Here is a 13,813-nt window from a genome sequence, read left to right on the forward strand (position 1 = left end):
GAGCATCATTCAGGAGTTGGACAGAAAACTTTGCCCTGCACAGAAAACGGGAATAATACCTGTGACAGCATCCAACTCTCTTCAACCCTATTTTAAGGCCTAAGCCAAAAGCTAGGCTTTTAATAATAAAAGAGCTTTCAAATACTCTCTTAGTTCAGTCCCATGTGCTATTTATGTATCAGTAAGAAACATTCTGTGGATCTGAAGGTGCTAAATAGCTACTTAAACAAAAAATACCACATACGTGCACTCTACCTGTAACTTACTATTTATTCAGGATAGACTTTTGGTTGCTGCCACCAGAACAGCTCCAACCGCTGTAGATGCAGACATGCTGGTTGCCCAAACTATGACGTGCTGTTTTTTCCTAATGGAGGTTGCAAATACTAAAACCAAGATACCAGATCTATACATATTTAATAGAAAATTTACAACTCTGGAGAAGCACTGTTTTCCAAAGAGTCATTAACAACATCTGCTTATCTACAAAACCAAACTGCTGGAAATTAAAGTATGCTTTGATCATTGTAGTAATTTTCTAGACAAAGGAGGAACAAACATATAACTTACACAAAATTATAATACACTACATTATCACTAACAATTCAAGATATAGCAGCTTTCAGTTGCCACAATTAGTGGCAAAGAGAATTTTAGATTTAAACACAGATACAACTGGAGTTACACAGCCTGCAATAAGAGCAGCTGCACGAAGGCTCTTGCTGTCTAACTGCCTCAGATAATTCACCATGATGCCACGTAAGACATGCAAACTTTTCCAATGGTTAACTTTCGAGTTTTGCATAAGTTTATGTCCAAAATAAGACATAGCTAAGTGTTAGCTTCACCAGGTTAAAGTCTGATCAATGATTCTGCAACATTATATATTTTGCTGTTTCCACTTAAGACCTGAAATGGGGCCAGGCCAAAAGCTTTTATCACTTGGTTTAAGAAGAGATATCATCTCGCTGCTTCTTGTAGACCTTCCCTTGTTTATATTTTGATACTTTCCCTTGTTTACATTTTCATACTTTCCCTTGTTTACATTCTTGCTATCATGGGCAGAATAAAATTTCAGCTATAATAATCATGCATTCCCTTCTAGTTTTTCCTGGCTTCTATTTGTAAGTCTTCAAGTCAATAAAATATATAAATACAAGTAAAACAAGAAGAATAAAGTACTTAGTAAGGCTGATATTCTCTGCTCATTTTGTTAAACAAACAGTAACAATAATTTCATTCCACTTGATGCTTCTCAGAAATAATCTTTAGGCAGGGGAAAGCTTAGAGAATAGAAACACTATCTTTTAAATACTGAAAAAGAGGATTGTCACCTACTGGAGATATACATTTACCACAGAAATATTTGCTTAGGAAGAGTTTCACCTCACATTACAAACACATTTTAGCTTTCATAAAATGTGACGATCTTCCTGGCTTAGAGGGACGTCAGTTGTTTGAGAAAAATTATCTAAAAAAATTCTACATGTATTGTTAATATTGTACCATTCAGAACAACTGAGGCTGACTGCTTTTTCCTTCAAGAAGCCTATTAGTGCAGGACAAAACACAGACTTCAAGAATGTTTTGCTACAAACTGTAGTACAGTCTCATGAAATAGCAGGGCTCCACACATGGAATTTGCCCTTGCAGAGCGCTATGAACTCTGTCTTATTTTGCCAAAGGAGAGCAATTTGTTCATACAAATATCGGCAGGGTTTGGACAAGAGTATTTTCTAGAAAAAGCTTCCCCTGTGTTGTTAGTTGCTGGAATAAAAATTAGTCTAGGCCTGAGTGGGACAGCTGGCGTCTAAAGTGCCAAAGCTGTTCAGCACTTCAGCCTATCTTGCCTTTTTCCACCCTCTATCTTTACCCGAGAGCTGCTATCTCTACTGTTCCATCCTGCCTCTCTCAGCAGGATGCTTTCTATCAGGTAGCAGCAAACCTTGTGTTGGCTGCTGTCTGGCCAATTGCCATCAGCTTTAGCAGGGAGTGACTACAGACTGTTCACATCCACTGAGTGACACCAAAGAAATGAATAAACATCTTCTGCTTGTCTCACCTTCCTCTTTCCACCCCCACCTGGTGATTTCAGTTTAAAGCAATAATTTATTTATATTTCAAAATTAGATCTTGACTATGAAATAGATTTAAAACAACAACCATAAATGTCATACTTATTTTAAAAACGTTTTTTTCTTATTTTTCACAAAGCCACTGAAAACATGAGGCACTTCAAAAAGTCAACCTCATATGAACAGAAAAGCAACTGAGAGCTGGTTACATGATGACTGTGCTGTACTGACATGATAATGCAGTGGAAATGCCAGATATACCTACTTACCTAATTTAATTAGAAATGAAGAATCATTGTATGTAAAATTAGTCCTATATTAGAACAATATCATATTAATAGTATACATGTTATGTTATACTTATTTATATACACCATATAAATATGCTATCAACACAAAATAAAATGCATATTATATATATAAATAGGATATAGAGTATATTTATTAAAAATATATAATTGTATGAATATAACGTGCATATATTTAGTATATATTAAATAGTACATTCAAGATATGCTTACTATGTAGATCAAATTAATGTAATTGTCTGTTATGTTAGAAAAATACTAATTTTTATACTGGGTATGACTATCTTTTAATAAGCTTAATGCAAACTAGAAATAGGGGCAGGAAAGGATGTGAATGATAATAAGAGAAACAAAGAATCAACCTGACAAGGGAGGATTACACCAGCTGAGTTACTTATCCTTTCAAAATTAATGCTGAAGGATAATACATTTGTTCTTCAGACAGACAGTTAACAGATCAATGAAACTACAGAACAATGATACTGCTACAATAAAAAAGGGTAACCACCCTTCAATAAATCCTGGCTGATCATTGCAGTAAGTTTTCTAATAACCAGAGAAATAAGGTTCTGAACAAAGCTTTTCAGTAGGGTAATGTCCTACTAGAACTTTACTTCCCTTCAGGTTTAAGGAGCTTGGTAAACTTACAAAATGGATTTTGTGTGATCACCGCCGTGGGAAGCAATGGTCAGTGGTCAGACACATGCACATCTGTATCTGTGCAGAATCTTTTACAAAGTTGTTTATATACAACGGTTTGAAGATTTTGTAGCAAAACCCATAGTTAAAAATGAAGTGGAAATCAGCTCAGCTCTTAAATGTATTACAGGCTTCATGTTAATCTGTCATATTTATTAATCCAAGACAATTTGGCTCTTTTTCAGTGTGCTCATAAAACTAGCAAACAACCTATTAGCAAATAACTGTTGTTGTTTTCCAGTAATGAACATGATTCTGAGGACATGATCTTGTTTTCATGATACACTAACGTGAGCAGAAACACACTGAGAGATAACACATTTGTAGACCACATCTATCATATATATATTCAGAAGTTCCTAAAACAAACAGGTATCAAAAAAGGAGTCATTGCTGTTTTGAAAGACTGCAACTACACTATTTAGTCCCCTGATTGTCCAGCAATATGCACTATCACACACGGAACAGTGAGAATTGTATCAAGAATTTGCAACCAGAATATTTCAACAAATTGTAGAACTGACACGTCGTCACAGTCATCTTGCCTCTTCTTGTTTAACTTACCTGGTGAGACCGGTTTTCTTGAGAAAAAAAGTCTCTGCATCTCAAAAGCAACTATAGATAAGTAAATAGTTGGTCTGACATGCTAAGCAGCTAGTGCTCACCCCAGTCCTTTAGTGGGCACACAGTGATTGCCGTGAACAACATTTTTGTAGTCTTAGTATTCAACTAGTCACAACAATAGCCCCAGGAAAATGAACTTATTGCTCTGAAATAGTTCCTTACTTTTTGACAGTTCAGTTGATTCTTAATGTACTTCGGAAGGTACTTCTGAGGCAAGTTTGTTTTGCAGAAGATACATTAGGATATGATGTTCAAACTTTGCTATGTTTCCACATAGTCCTGTGTAGCAGTAAATGCATTTATAGATTGTCACGTTTTAATAGTTGTTCCAGCTTAAAAGACTGCAACTATACACAGAACTTGTCATATTGCTGAAAATCAAGGCAAAATTGATTTAGTAAATTGCTGATAAAGGAGTTTCAGGCATGAGAACTCAGTAGAAAACCACAACTGTCTTCTTATCTATTTATTTGGTTTTCTTTATCAGTGTGCATCTTAATTTTTACATTAGACACTATACTTTTGCTATACAGCATGCCTTACTCATCCAAACTGTAACAATCTCACTTGAATCGGGAGCTCCCATTAAGCAACCAGTTCACCACACCTCTGCACTGACAATCTTGATCTGATGTATATGATTATTTCCATATTTAGATCATCATTGCACAATTCTCAGAAACTTGGCACTGAGTTGCCTATACAATGCTCAGTGTTTTTCTCCTCTAATCAGTTACAATTCACTTTGAATTCACAACAGGTTTCCTTCTGCAAAAGATCTTCTTTTTCATAGTGAAGTCATTGAGACCAATAATTGCTCCTGCACTTTGACACACTCAAGTCAAAATCCAGACGTTTGGCAAGTACACACATAAACTCTACCTCTTCTGCATATCATTCTCCTGAAACAGACACCAGCTCTTCAGGCAACAAATGTGAGAGTTAAATCTCCTTTCCAATTCCCTTATCCAAGATGGCTATCGGGCGGGCTGGTTTTGCCCTCAGCTATGATGGCTATCAAAATATTGATGGACTTCCTGCCCGGAAAAAGCATGTCCGGAAAAAGTGGCATCTTGCTGCCCTTACCTAACATGGCTGCCAAAGCTCACTGCCTCTTTCAGTTGTGTGGTAAACGTTGGTTCACTGAAATGAAGCATGAGCTTACACATCCTGCTTAATCCTGCTGAGCACAGTACAGCATCTGAGCATTTTATACTGATCTCCTTTAATCTACCTGTTGCCTTCCACAGTTCTAAGATGGGCACTTTCTGGTAAACATCAAATACCTCATAAAATAGGGATAAAAAATGTACTGCAACCGCTTCCTATGTTTTTAACTTACATCTAGGAGCCTGTCCTGATAAGTTTTGAAATTGTAAAAAAGATAGAGATAACGAAACCCCTTTCAACCTCTCTGAAAGCTGGCACTCATGCAAAAAAGGCAGGCTCAAATTAACACCCTCACTGAAAAGTAGGTAGAAGTTTGTGTTACACGAGCTACTTGACAATGCCAAGAGACATTAAAATGGCAGCTGGCATGTACCGTGGCTTTTCCCAAGGGATTGTCAAAATGGGATTCCTCCAGGGCACAGAGAAGAGTTCAGGATATCATAATATGGTAGTGAACTGCAGGTTAAAGGACCCAGATACTCCAAAAATTTTATTTCACTCTGCTGGTCACAGAAAGACTTGAGAAAGACTCTGTACAGATGATACAGAGAAAATTACAGAGCAATTGTCCTTTCTCTCATACACTGCACTGCCTTACCTCAATAATTGCTTATTTCCCTCATATATTGCTGGCTATACTGCTTGGCCCAGATCCACTTCTCTCCTCCATGGCTGCCTGGTCTTTCTGGCTTCAGAGAACCCTCCCATATTCCTAATCCTAACACCTTGTCACAGGTTAATTATAGTACTGACACAACTCCAACATCTATCATATCAAACAATCTCGCCTTGTTTGCTTTATAGGAAATGATGGACTTAAAATGAATTTGAACCAGAGAGACGTGTTTAACACTAGCTTACGATATGACCTTGAAAAAGCACCAACCTTTCCTTGGCTTCTGGAGAACGGGGAAAAATGTGACCTTGGACGATGCTGCAAGACCTACTGATGGAAACCACTGCACTAGTGACCCCACTTCTGTCCCGCCTTGCCCTGCCTGGTGCTGCCGTCAGCACCTCGGCAGTTCCCTCCCCCCACCTCCGCGCCAGATGCCGACCTGTAACTAGAGCCGGCAGAACGCGGCCGGTATCTCGCGTTCCCCAAGACACACCAAATGACAACGTGACTTCCAAAATGTTCAAACTCGTATGATAAAACGCCAAGGAGAGCACGGAGAATGCGAGAGGATGTCAGAGAGACTCGTGCACTCTCTCATGACAGCTCTGTTAATAACGTGTGACTCTAGTCTCTCATCGGGGCTCCCCTAGTCAACGGCAAATGAACCCCACTCGTTCCTTCCCTCCCTTCCTCCGCCTCAGGGCAGAGATAAGAAGAGGTGAGCAGAAAAAGACAGCACCCGGCCCCGAGAGCTCACTCACCTCAGAAACCTACTCCCGCTACCACCTGCTAACACGTCCTAGCCGTGCCCTTCCGCAGCAGCCCCTCTCCTGCTTTTCCCACTTCACAGAAAGCCGCTCGCCCTCCCGCACAACTGCTCGAACCCTCCCAGCTCGACCCGATGCCACCTCCCTCACGGCCTCTTTCACTCTCCGCGCGCCCGGAAGAGGGCGGCAGAGGCAACGGGGCGGGAACTCGGCCATCGCCGCAGCTTCAGTGGGCGCAGTGCGCCGCCGCGGCCCCTTGCGGCGCCTGCGCACTGGCTGGCGCAGAGGCTGGAGGCGGCCGTTGCGCCTTCCCTTTGGTCAGGCCCCGCTGAGGACGGCTCCTCCCCTCGCCACCGCCTGCCCTCCCCCCGCCTCCCCCGACCCCCGCCCCTCCCGGCAGCGCCGCGGCTGTTACACCGGGTAGGTTTCCAGTCACTATGGCGGCCGCTGCGCTGAAGGTAAGGAAGGGAGCGGAGTCGTGGTGTGCCCCGTGGCTCCCTCGGAGCCGGGCAGCGCTGGGCTGAAGGGAGGTGCGGGGCCTCCCCGGACGAGGGACGCATCTGACCCGGTTTGTTTTCGGCTCTGCAGGTCGGAGGAAAGTTTTCGTGGTCGGCGGCTGCCTGAGAGGCAGAGCTACGGAGCGGGAGGCGTCCGGGCCCGGCTACCAGGCCTCTGCCGCCGCCACCGCAGGGCCGGCCGTTGCCGGGCCAGCGGAGCCGCGCTCGGCGGGCGGAGAGCGCGGGGGGCTGAGGAGCGAGGCCTCCTTATGCGCAGCCACCTGCGGAGGAGCTGAGAGGAGGGGACGCCGCCTCGCCCGGCCCGCCGCTCCCCGCGCCGGGGGCTTCTGGCGGGCGCTTCCTGGAGCAGCCCCCTGGTCGCCTCCCTCCTCTGCCGGCCCCCGCGCCCCCGCCCGCCGCCAGTGGACCCGCCGCTAGCCGACCCCTCGCGGAGGAACATTTGCCTGCTGCTGCTAGCTGGAGCCATCGCGGGCACCACCAGGGAGCAACCTGTCAGTGCACCTCGTAGGCCGTCCCCGAAGGACCCTTCCCACGCGTTAGTTTGTTCCCGAGAGAAGGAGTTTGAAGCTCTATGCCTTATCAAGTTCCTTATCAGAGTGGCTGCCTGAAACTCTAGACCAGTTCAGCTTTATCTGGTGTAGGGAGGAAAACTGTATAGTTCCCATACTCTATCCTAAATCGAGGACCACCTATTCCACTTTGATTTAGTATATGAAGATGGTGAGATGCGGATTGCCATGTGAAACGGCTAGATCCCTGTTGTGGAATGAGTGCTTCTTATTCATCTTACAACTCCTGATCTGTGCATTTTGAGAGAGGACGTTAATCGTTGTCCCTCATTCCCATTTCCCAAACCTTTCCTTGCTTCCATGTTGCATTGGTCAGAATTTTGGTCAGTGTTGTTTACGGAAGGGGGCGGGAAAGAAAGCAGTTGAGGTTACAAACAAAAGTACGTGTATGACTCATCTACTTGGATTTAAGACATTCTAGCCTTCTTTCAAGGAGCCTCCGCTTCTCGTTGAAGGAATCAGATGCTTGTTTCTATTCTTCCAAAGGAGGATGGATTGAAAGTTGTACTTTTTAGACTTTTTTTTGGCCACTGCTGATATTAAAAGACATAATGGGGCTTTTTCACTGGATTATTGCCAGAATTAGTTTACACACTGAAACGATGAGTTGTTAGGCCTCTCATAATGTTTGTCCTGCTTTAATATAAATTTGCTGTGGAGATTTGGGTTAAAAATTGTGGAGGACAGTCTGCATCAGAAGAGGCACTCTTCATCTCTGGTTGGTGTGGCAACCCCAATTTGTCCTCGATGCCTTCAGCCTTGGCCATCTTCACTTGCCGCCCGAACTCCCATCCGTTTCAGGAGCGTCATGTCTACCTGGACGAGCCCGTCAAGATTGGCCGCTCAGTGGCTCGATGCCGGCCAGCTCAGAATAACGCAACTTTTGACTGTAAGGTGCTGTCCAGGAACCATGCGCTTGTCTGGTTTGATCACAAGACAGGCAAGGTAAGATGTTTTCTATATTTAAAAACAGACCTGTGCATTTGTAGTAAGTGCTCGTTGATTACAGATTACTTGGGTTTTGCTGTAATAAATATGGTTTCATGTGGAAGGGGTAAGACTTGTGTTACAGTTAAAATTACTACTTTTCCAGTAAGTGGATATCTCTTACTAAGCAGAAACTTTAAATATTAAAATTGCATAAAACTAACCGTTGAAAATGGTCATAGGCACTGTAAATTTGCATGTGTGTTGCTGGAAAGAGGTAATTTTGAGGCAAAGCAAAGAGGAAAGCGTAGACTTTTATGAATATATTGGTGGAATAGCACTTTTTCAAATACTGATTAACTACTCTTTTATCTGAGCATGCAAATCATATTGTGAGGACTGTCAAAAAAACAGATTAAAAAAAAAAATCCCCCCGGGCTTGTTTGGCACTGTTCCTGCTTGCCCTTTTGAAATATTGAGTATTTTGGTTTTTGAGTCTGAAGTTTGTTACTGGCAGCAGGCATACAACCTGTGTTCTCATTGTTAGTGAAAATGGCTTTGAAGTACATCCTGTGTTGTCTTAACTGATTCTCTCAGAAGGCCAACTATCATGTGGAATTTAGGGGTTCTGTAGTGCACGTTTTGTCCACTAGGGATTGAACTGGGACAAGTAAAGTTATTTTACTTGATGACAGTCAAGTTAGTTTTAAATATCCAACAAGAAGTCAACGAAGTGCATATTTCAGTTGCTCAGCACTGTGTGGGGTTTTTTCACATTTATTGATATTAAGCCTTAGAACTTCGTATGTTCTGGATCAGCTCTGGTTTTCAGCTTCGCAGCATGCTCTTCTATGAAATGTGGTCAGCGTAGCTCTTCTTTTTTAAGACTAATATGGTCTGCAATTAACACAGTATTTTTCAGTAGTGTGATACAGCTTGAGGAACAGCACAACGCAGTCAAAAGTTCTTAAACCTTCCATTGTTAACTATCCTGTGTTATGCAATACTTGGGCATGATGAGACAAGACAAGCATTTAATTTCTTAAGGCTGGGTTATGGCATGGCTTTTAAGTTACCTGCACATAATTGTGCAAACTGCTATCTGTATTAGTGTATTCATTAAGTCTGGTGTTCTGGCTCTGTTTTGAGTGATGTGAGTTCTTGGGCACTTTGAAAATATTTCGTACACTTAAGCTTTCTAGTTTAAGCTTAATTTTTAACCTTTCTTATTTGACTCAGCAAAGTAAAATGTTCCAATTTATTGTACTGTTTTTAAGTTTAAAGTTATTATACATATGGGTTTTTTGAGCATTCCTCATGATTTAAAGAGTTTAAGACCCCTGTTTGCTATGGTTAGAAGTAGCCTAGCCTTTTTAAAGATGATTCATTTGACAAAGTATCAAGCATTGAGCAGATCTGAAAAGTAACAGATGACATTAAAAGATAATCAGCTGTAGGTTTTTTCTTTTTTAATTTCAGTTAGCTTTGACTTTTCTAGTTCAGATAAAAAATATATACTTGTGATCTAAAAAAGCAACTTGATAGTAAGTGGATGTTATGTGATAGTTCTTGGGATACTGTCATGTGAGGATTTGATGGGGGTCTTGATGGAAATTGCACAGGTTGATAACTGGATCAGGAGCCATGGTAATCAACTGAAGAGGGGGTTTAAGATCATATATAGAAATACATTACTGTGTAAGTTTGGCATGTTACATGTTGTGGTACTGTAAAAATGTTTTAAGCATTTAGTTGGCTATCTCAGTATTAAATTGTGAGACAGTTGGAGGAGAGGGAAGAATACATTATTAGAGATACAAAGTGCTGCTGTGGAAAGGCAGGTGGAAGATGTTGGTAAATACAGTCTTAATCTTGAATCAGAAAAACTACTTGAAAGAATTCCATGGTGTTTTCAAGTACAAACAAACCCAAATAACTATGCTGGAACATTTGGATGTTGGAACATTTGTTATCATTGTTTACAGAACTTGTAATAAGTACATCTCATTTAGGAATATATTATTATCCTAATCAATGACCTATATTTAAACCTGGATACTTTTTTTCTGACACAGTATTTGTAAACATTTCATAGACGCTTATATATAGGACTTCTATCAGTTCTGAGGTTTATGAAGGAATGCCTTAATGTTAACTTAGTAACAGAGAGAAACCTTCGAATAATTTGAAATAGTTCATGAATGATCTGGGGCTGCAGTTCTGCAAGTTGTAGACTTTGACAATACCATTTTCTGGCATTCCCAGCCACTCAGTCTGATCTCTGTGCTGCCTCTTGAGCTGTTTTCAGTTATACTCTAACAATTTTTTTTTTCCTTGAGAGTTTGGAGTTTTGTTCATATGAGTGATCCAGTTTACTATACAGCCTGTAAAGACTTTTATCAGCCTAATTTGTAAAGAGGTATAGAAACTGAAGAGAGGAAGCATCAGTAAATAGTGACAAAGAAACTAGTATATTTTTTTTCAAGCAGAAATAAGCTTGAGCTGAAGAATGTCACATTAGTAGACCAAGTTGAAGATGACATATTGCTTTGAGGTGAAAGATGTGAATGTTTACTTTGTATAAAGGCACTTTAATTATGCATGGAAAAAGTTACGTGCCCAAAGGGTATAATGTATAAGTAACACCAGTGTTATTAAGGATAAAAGTATGATGAGTCTTCAAGATCACCAGTAAATAGCAGTTAAAAGGAGATATTGAAAACCGAATTTGCTTCTAAAAATATTTAAACATAATATGTAAGCCTAAAAATGTGTAAGATCAAGGTGGGAGGGGGAATATCTGTACTGACTTTTTCTATGCTTAGTAATGCTTTTATAGACAACTAGATATTTTCTAGACAATGCCTCTCTTGGTGTTTGTATAAACAGTGTACTATTTCCTTGGGGATTTTTCGTACAGCAATAATATTAGAAGCTTATGCTGAGAATTGATTTTTCTTTTAGTAGTTACAAATTAATATTTTTAAGAGATGACTGAAAAACTGTGTCACTAGGTATATAGGAAATGGATGTTGTGCTGAGCCTGACGTGTTCCAAAAACTGAATGAAAGCAAAAGTATGCTATAGTTCAGAAAATCTAAATAAGTTTGTTCGGCTTTTATCACTGCATATGGACAGAAACTCGGTAAAAGCTGCTTAATTGAAATAGTCATAAAATTGAGTGTGTGGGGGTTTTTTTGTGTTTGTTTTTGAAAACAAGCAAGCTGAAAACCCTTGGGAATTTGTATGTGACTTCTCCCAGGCTGAAATGCTTCTGGCAGATGTGGTAGAAGCCTTTAGTAGAAAACTGAAGTTCTCAACAGATATCCAGGCTTTCAGAAATGGGAATTATTCAGTGCCTTAGGTTGCTGTGAGTGACGATTTTAAGTACTTTTTATAGAGAATCTATTGCTACAGTGTGTCAAAAGCACTGAGAAACTGTGTGAGAAATTAACTATTTCCCTTAACCAAACAGACTCTAGATAACTGATCATTTTTAATAACTGTAAAAAAAGTGTAGGTACAAGTTTCTCTGTTAGGGTGGTAGCTAATACCGCTGTTTAGATTTAATTTGAAGTGGATATAAATTGTACTAGGTACATTCATAGTATCTTGGTTACAGAAGTGCTAACTAGTAAATTGAAAGCCAAATAGTGCACATGATACCAAACGAAATTTGTTAAGGTTGTGCTTTATAGCTTCTAGGCTTAAAACAGAAGGTAACAGTGTTACAAAACACTTCCTGCAGGGAGCACCTTCTTTAAAGAAAACAAACCATGTCTCTGCCTGCAAAAAAACCCTCAAACAACCTAAAACCCAACACCCCAAAAGAACAACTGGAGAGACGCAGCCAAGGTATTAAAGACCAGGTAACTTTGTTTTAGTCCATGGAACAAGTTTCCTGGACATGTGACTAAAGTAATTTGGTGATGATCAGTATGTGTTTAGCAGGGATAAATCATGTCTGTTGAGTCCGATTGCCATATATTACAAAATATCTAGATTTGTGGGCAAAGGAGGCTATTAACCTTGCCTTTAGCAAGGCTTTTGACTGTTTCCCACAGTCTCCTGAGTTAGGGCACTGCAGTCTGGATGTACAAACAACTAGATGAGTAAAACACAACTGATTTGAGGATCAAGCTCAGTGGTAGTGGGTAATAGCTGGTGCTCCACGTGGATGTTGGTAACAAGCGAAATACTGCACAAGTATATATTATGACCTGTCCTAACATTGTAATCAATGGCCTGAAGGACATGAAGTACATTCTAGTCAAGTTTGAAGATGACACCAATTCTGAGAGTGTTGGTGTGGGGGAGAACAAGTTGATATGCTCAAGGGCAGGGCTGCCCTCCAGAGGGATCTACTGACCAAAGGACAGATGGGAACCTCAGGAATCTGAACAAGGACAAATGCTAAGTCCTACACTTGGAATGGAAGAGCCCTTTGCAGCTTGTTAGACCACATCTAGGATACTGCATGTAGTTTTGGACCACTAATGCAAGAAATACATTGATAACCAAGAGTTGATCAATTAGATTCTCTCTCTTCTTTCTGTATTTTGCTAGGAATAAAGTACATTGACCATGGAAGAAGGAAGAGAAAGAATTTGTAAAAAGGAAACATGTTGTTCACTTAGCATAACATGGAATGTTCTGTGGAGATAAGAATTTGGCAAGATCATGTAGTACAGGACATCTTCTCCAGACATCTTGTTTGTTCAGAAGTATTTTAGTAGATGTATCTTACAGGATGTAGTGGGATATGAAAAATGGTCTTTGGGGTTGCAGATATTTTCTGCTCCTTTCCTTTAGAGATTCTCAAATGATTTTCTGGGCTATTTGATGCTGATCTACATAAGGGATGTTTAAATTCCCATGTATCAGTAGCATTTTCTTTGTTAGACACAGCATCTGTTATGTAATTTACCTCTATTACATATTTTCAGCTTTCTGTTATGATTGTTGTCTTTGAGAACAGATGAAATGTTTTATTTTTCAGTACTTTTTATGTTATATGCTTGCAGTCTGCAGTGTCTGTAGAGGAGACACTTTCTCTTGCAAACACTGAATGTTTATTCCAAGTTTTCTAGGAGACTGACCTGGGATCTGCTATAATGCACTAAGGTGACATTTCAATGCTTAGATGCTTTTGGTAAGAGGGTGATGTCAGTCAGCCCTTATGTACACCTGTTAATATTTTTATGTAAGTGCTTTTCACCCTGAATGAACTATCCAATGTTATGCTGACTGTGACTGTAAGAGTATTATAGGGTCGGCAGCTCTTGGTTTGGGCAAACTTCACCACCATACTTTTAGAACCCAGTATAGGAGTGCTGGCAGCCATTTATAGTAGAGGTAAGTTACAGCTGACAAGGATTTCCCTGCAGAGATACCATCTAGAGCCACTGCTGCAGAGCTAATACTGTAATTCTTGGAGCTATTCCACTGTAGTCATGATGCATCTATCCTGAGCCAGGAACACCAACACATTGATCTGGTTTTAAAAACAAACAAAAATCCCTTTTGTATTTACAATG

General features: G+C 40.5%; 1 protein-coding gene across 31 annotated transcripts in view; it reads left to right on the plus strand.

The window, feature by feature from the left end:
• Positions 1–6,555: 6,555 nt before the first annotated feature.
• Positions 6,556–13,813, plus strand: part of SLMAP (sarcolemma associated protein) — an 86,371-nt gene continuing 79,113 nt past the window's right edge. For 12 of the 31 annotated variants that reach the window (XM_062008141.1, XM_062008135.1, XM_062008136.1 and 9 more), the window contains exons 1-2: positions 6,559–6,720; positions 6,851–8,294. In XM_062008141.1, coding sequence (XP_061864125.1) covers positions 8,097–8,294 — 198 coding nt within the window. In that variant the 5' untranslated portion in view covers positions 6,559–6,720; positions 6,851–8,096. Of the gene's footprint in view, positions 6,721–6,850; positions 8,295–12,024; positions 12,132–13,813 lie in introns of those variants that run through there. The other 19 variants (XM_062008124.1, XM_062008130.1, XM_062008131.1 and 16 more) reach the window with 6 other exon arrangements.

The sequence above is a fragment of the Colius striatus genome, chromosome 15 (assembly GCF_028858725.1).
Source record: "Colius striatus isolate bColStr4 chromosome 15, bColStr4.1.hap1, whole genome shotgun sequence".
Classification (NCBI taxonomy): domain Eukaryota; kingdom Metazoa; phylum Chordata; class Aves; order Coliiformes; family Coliidae; genus Colius; species Colius striatus.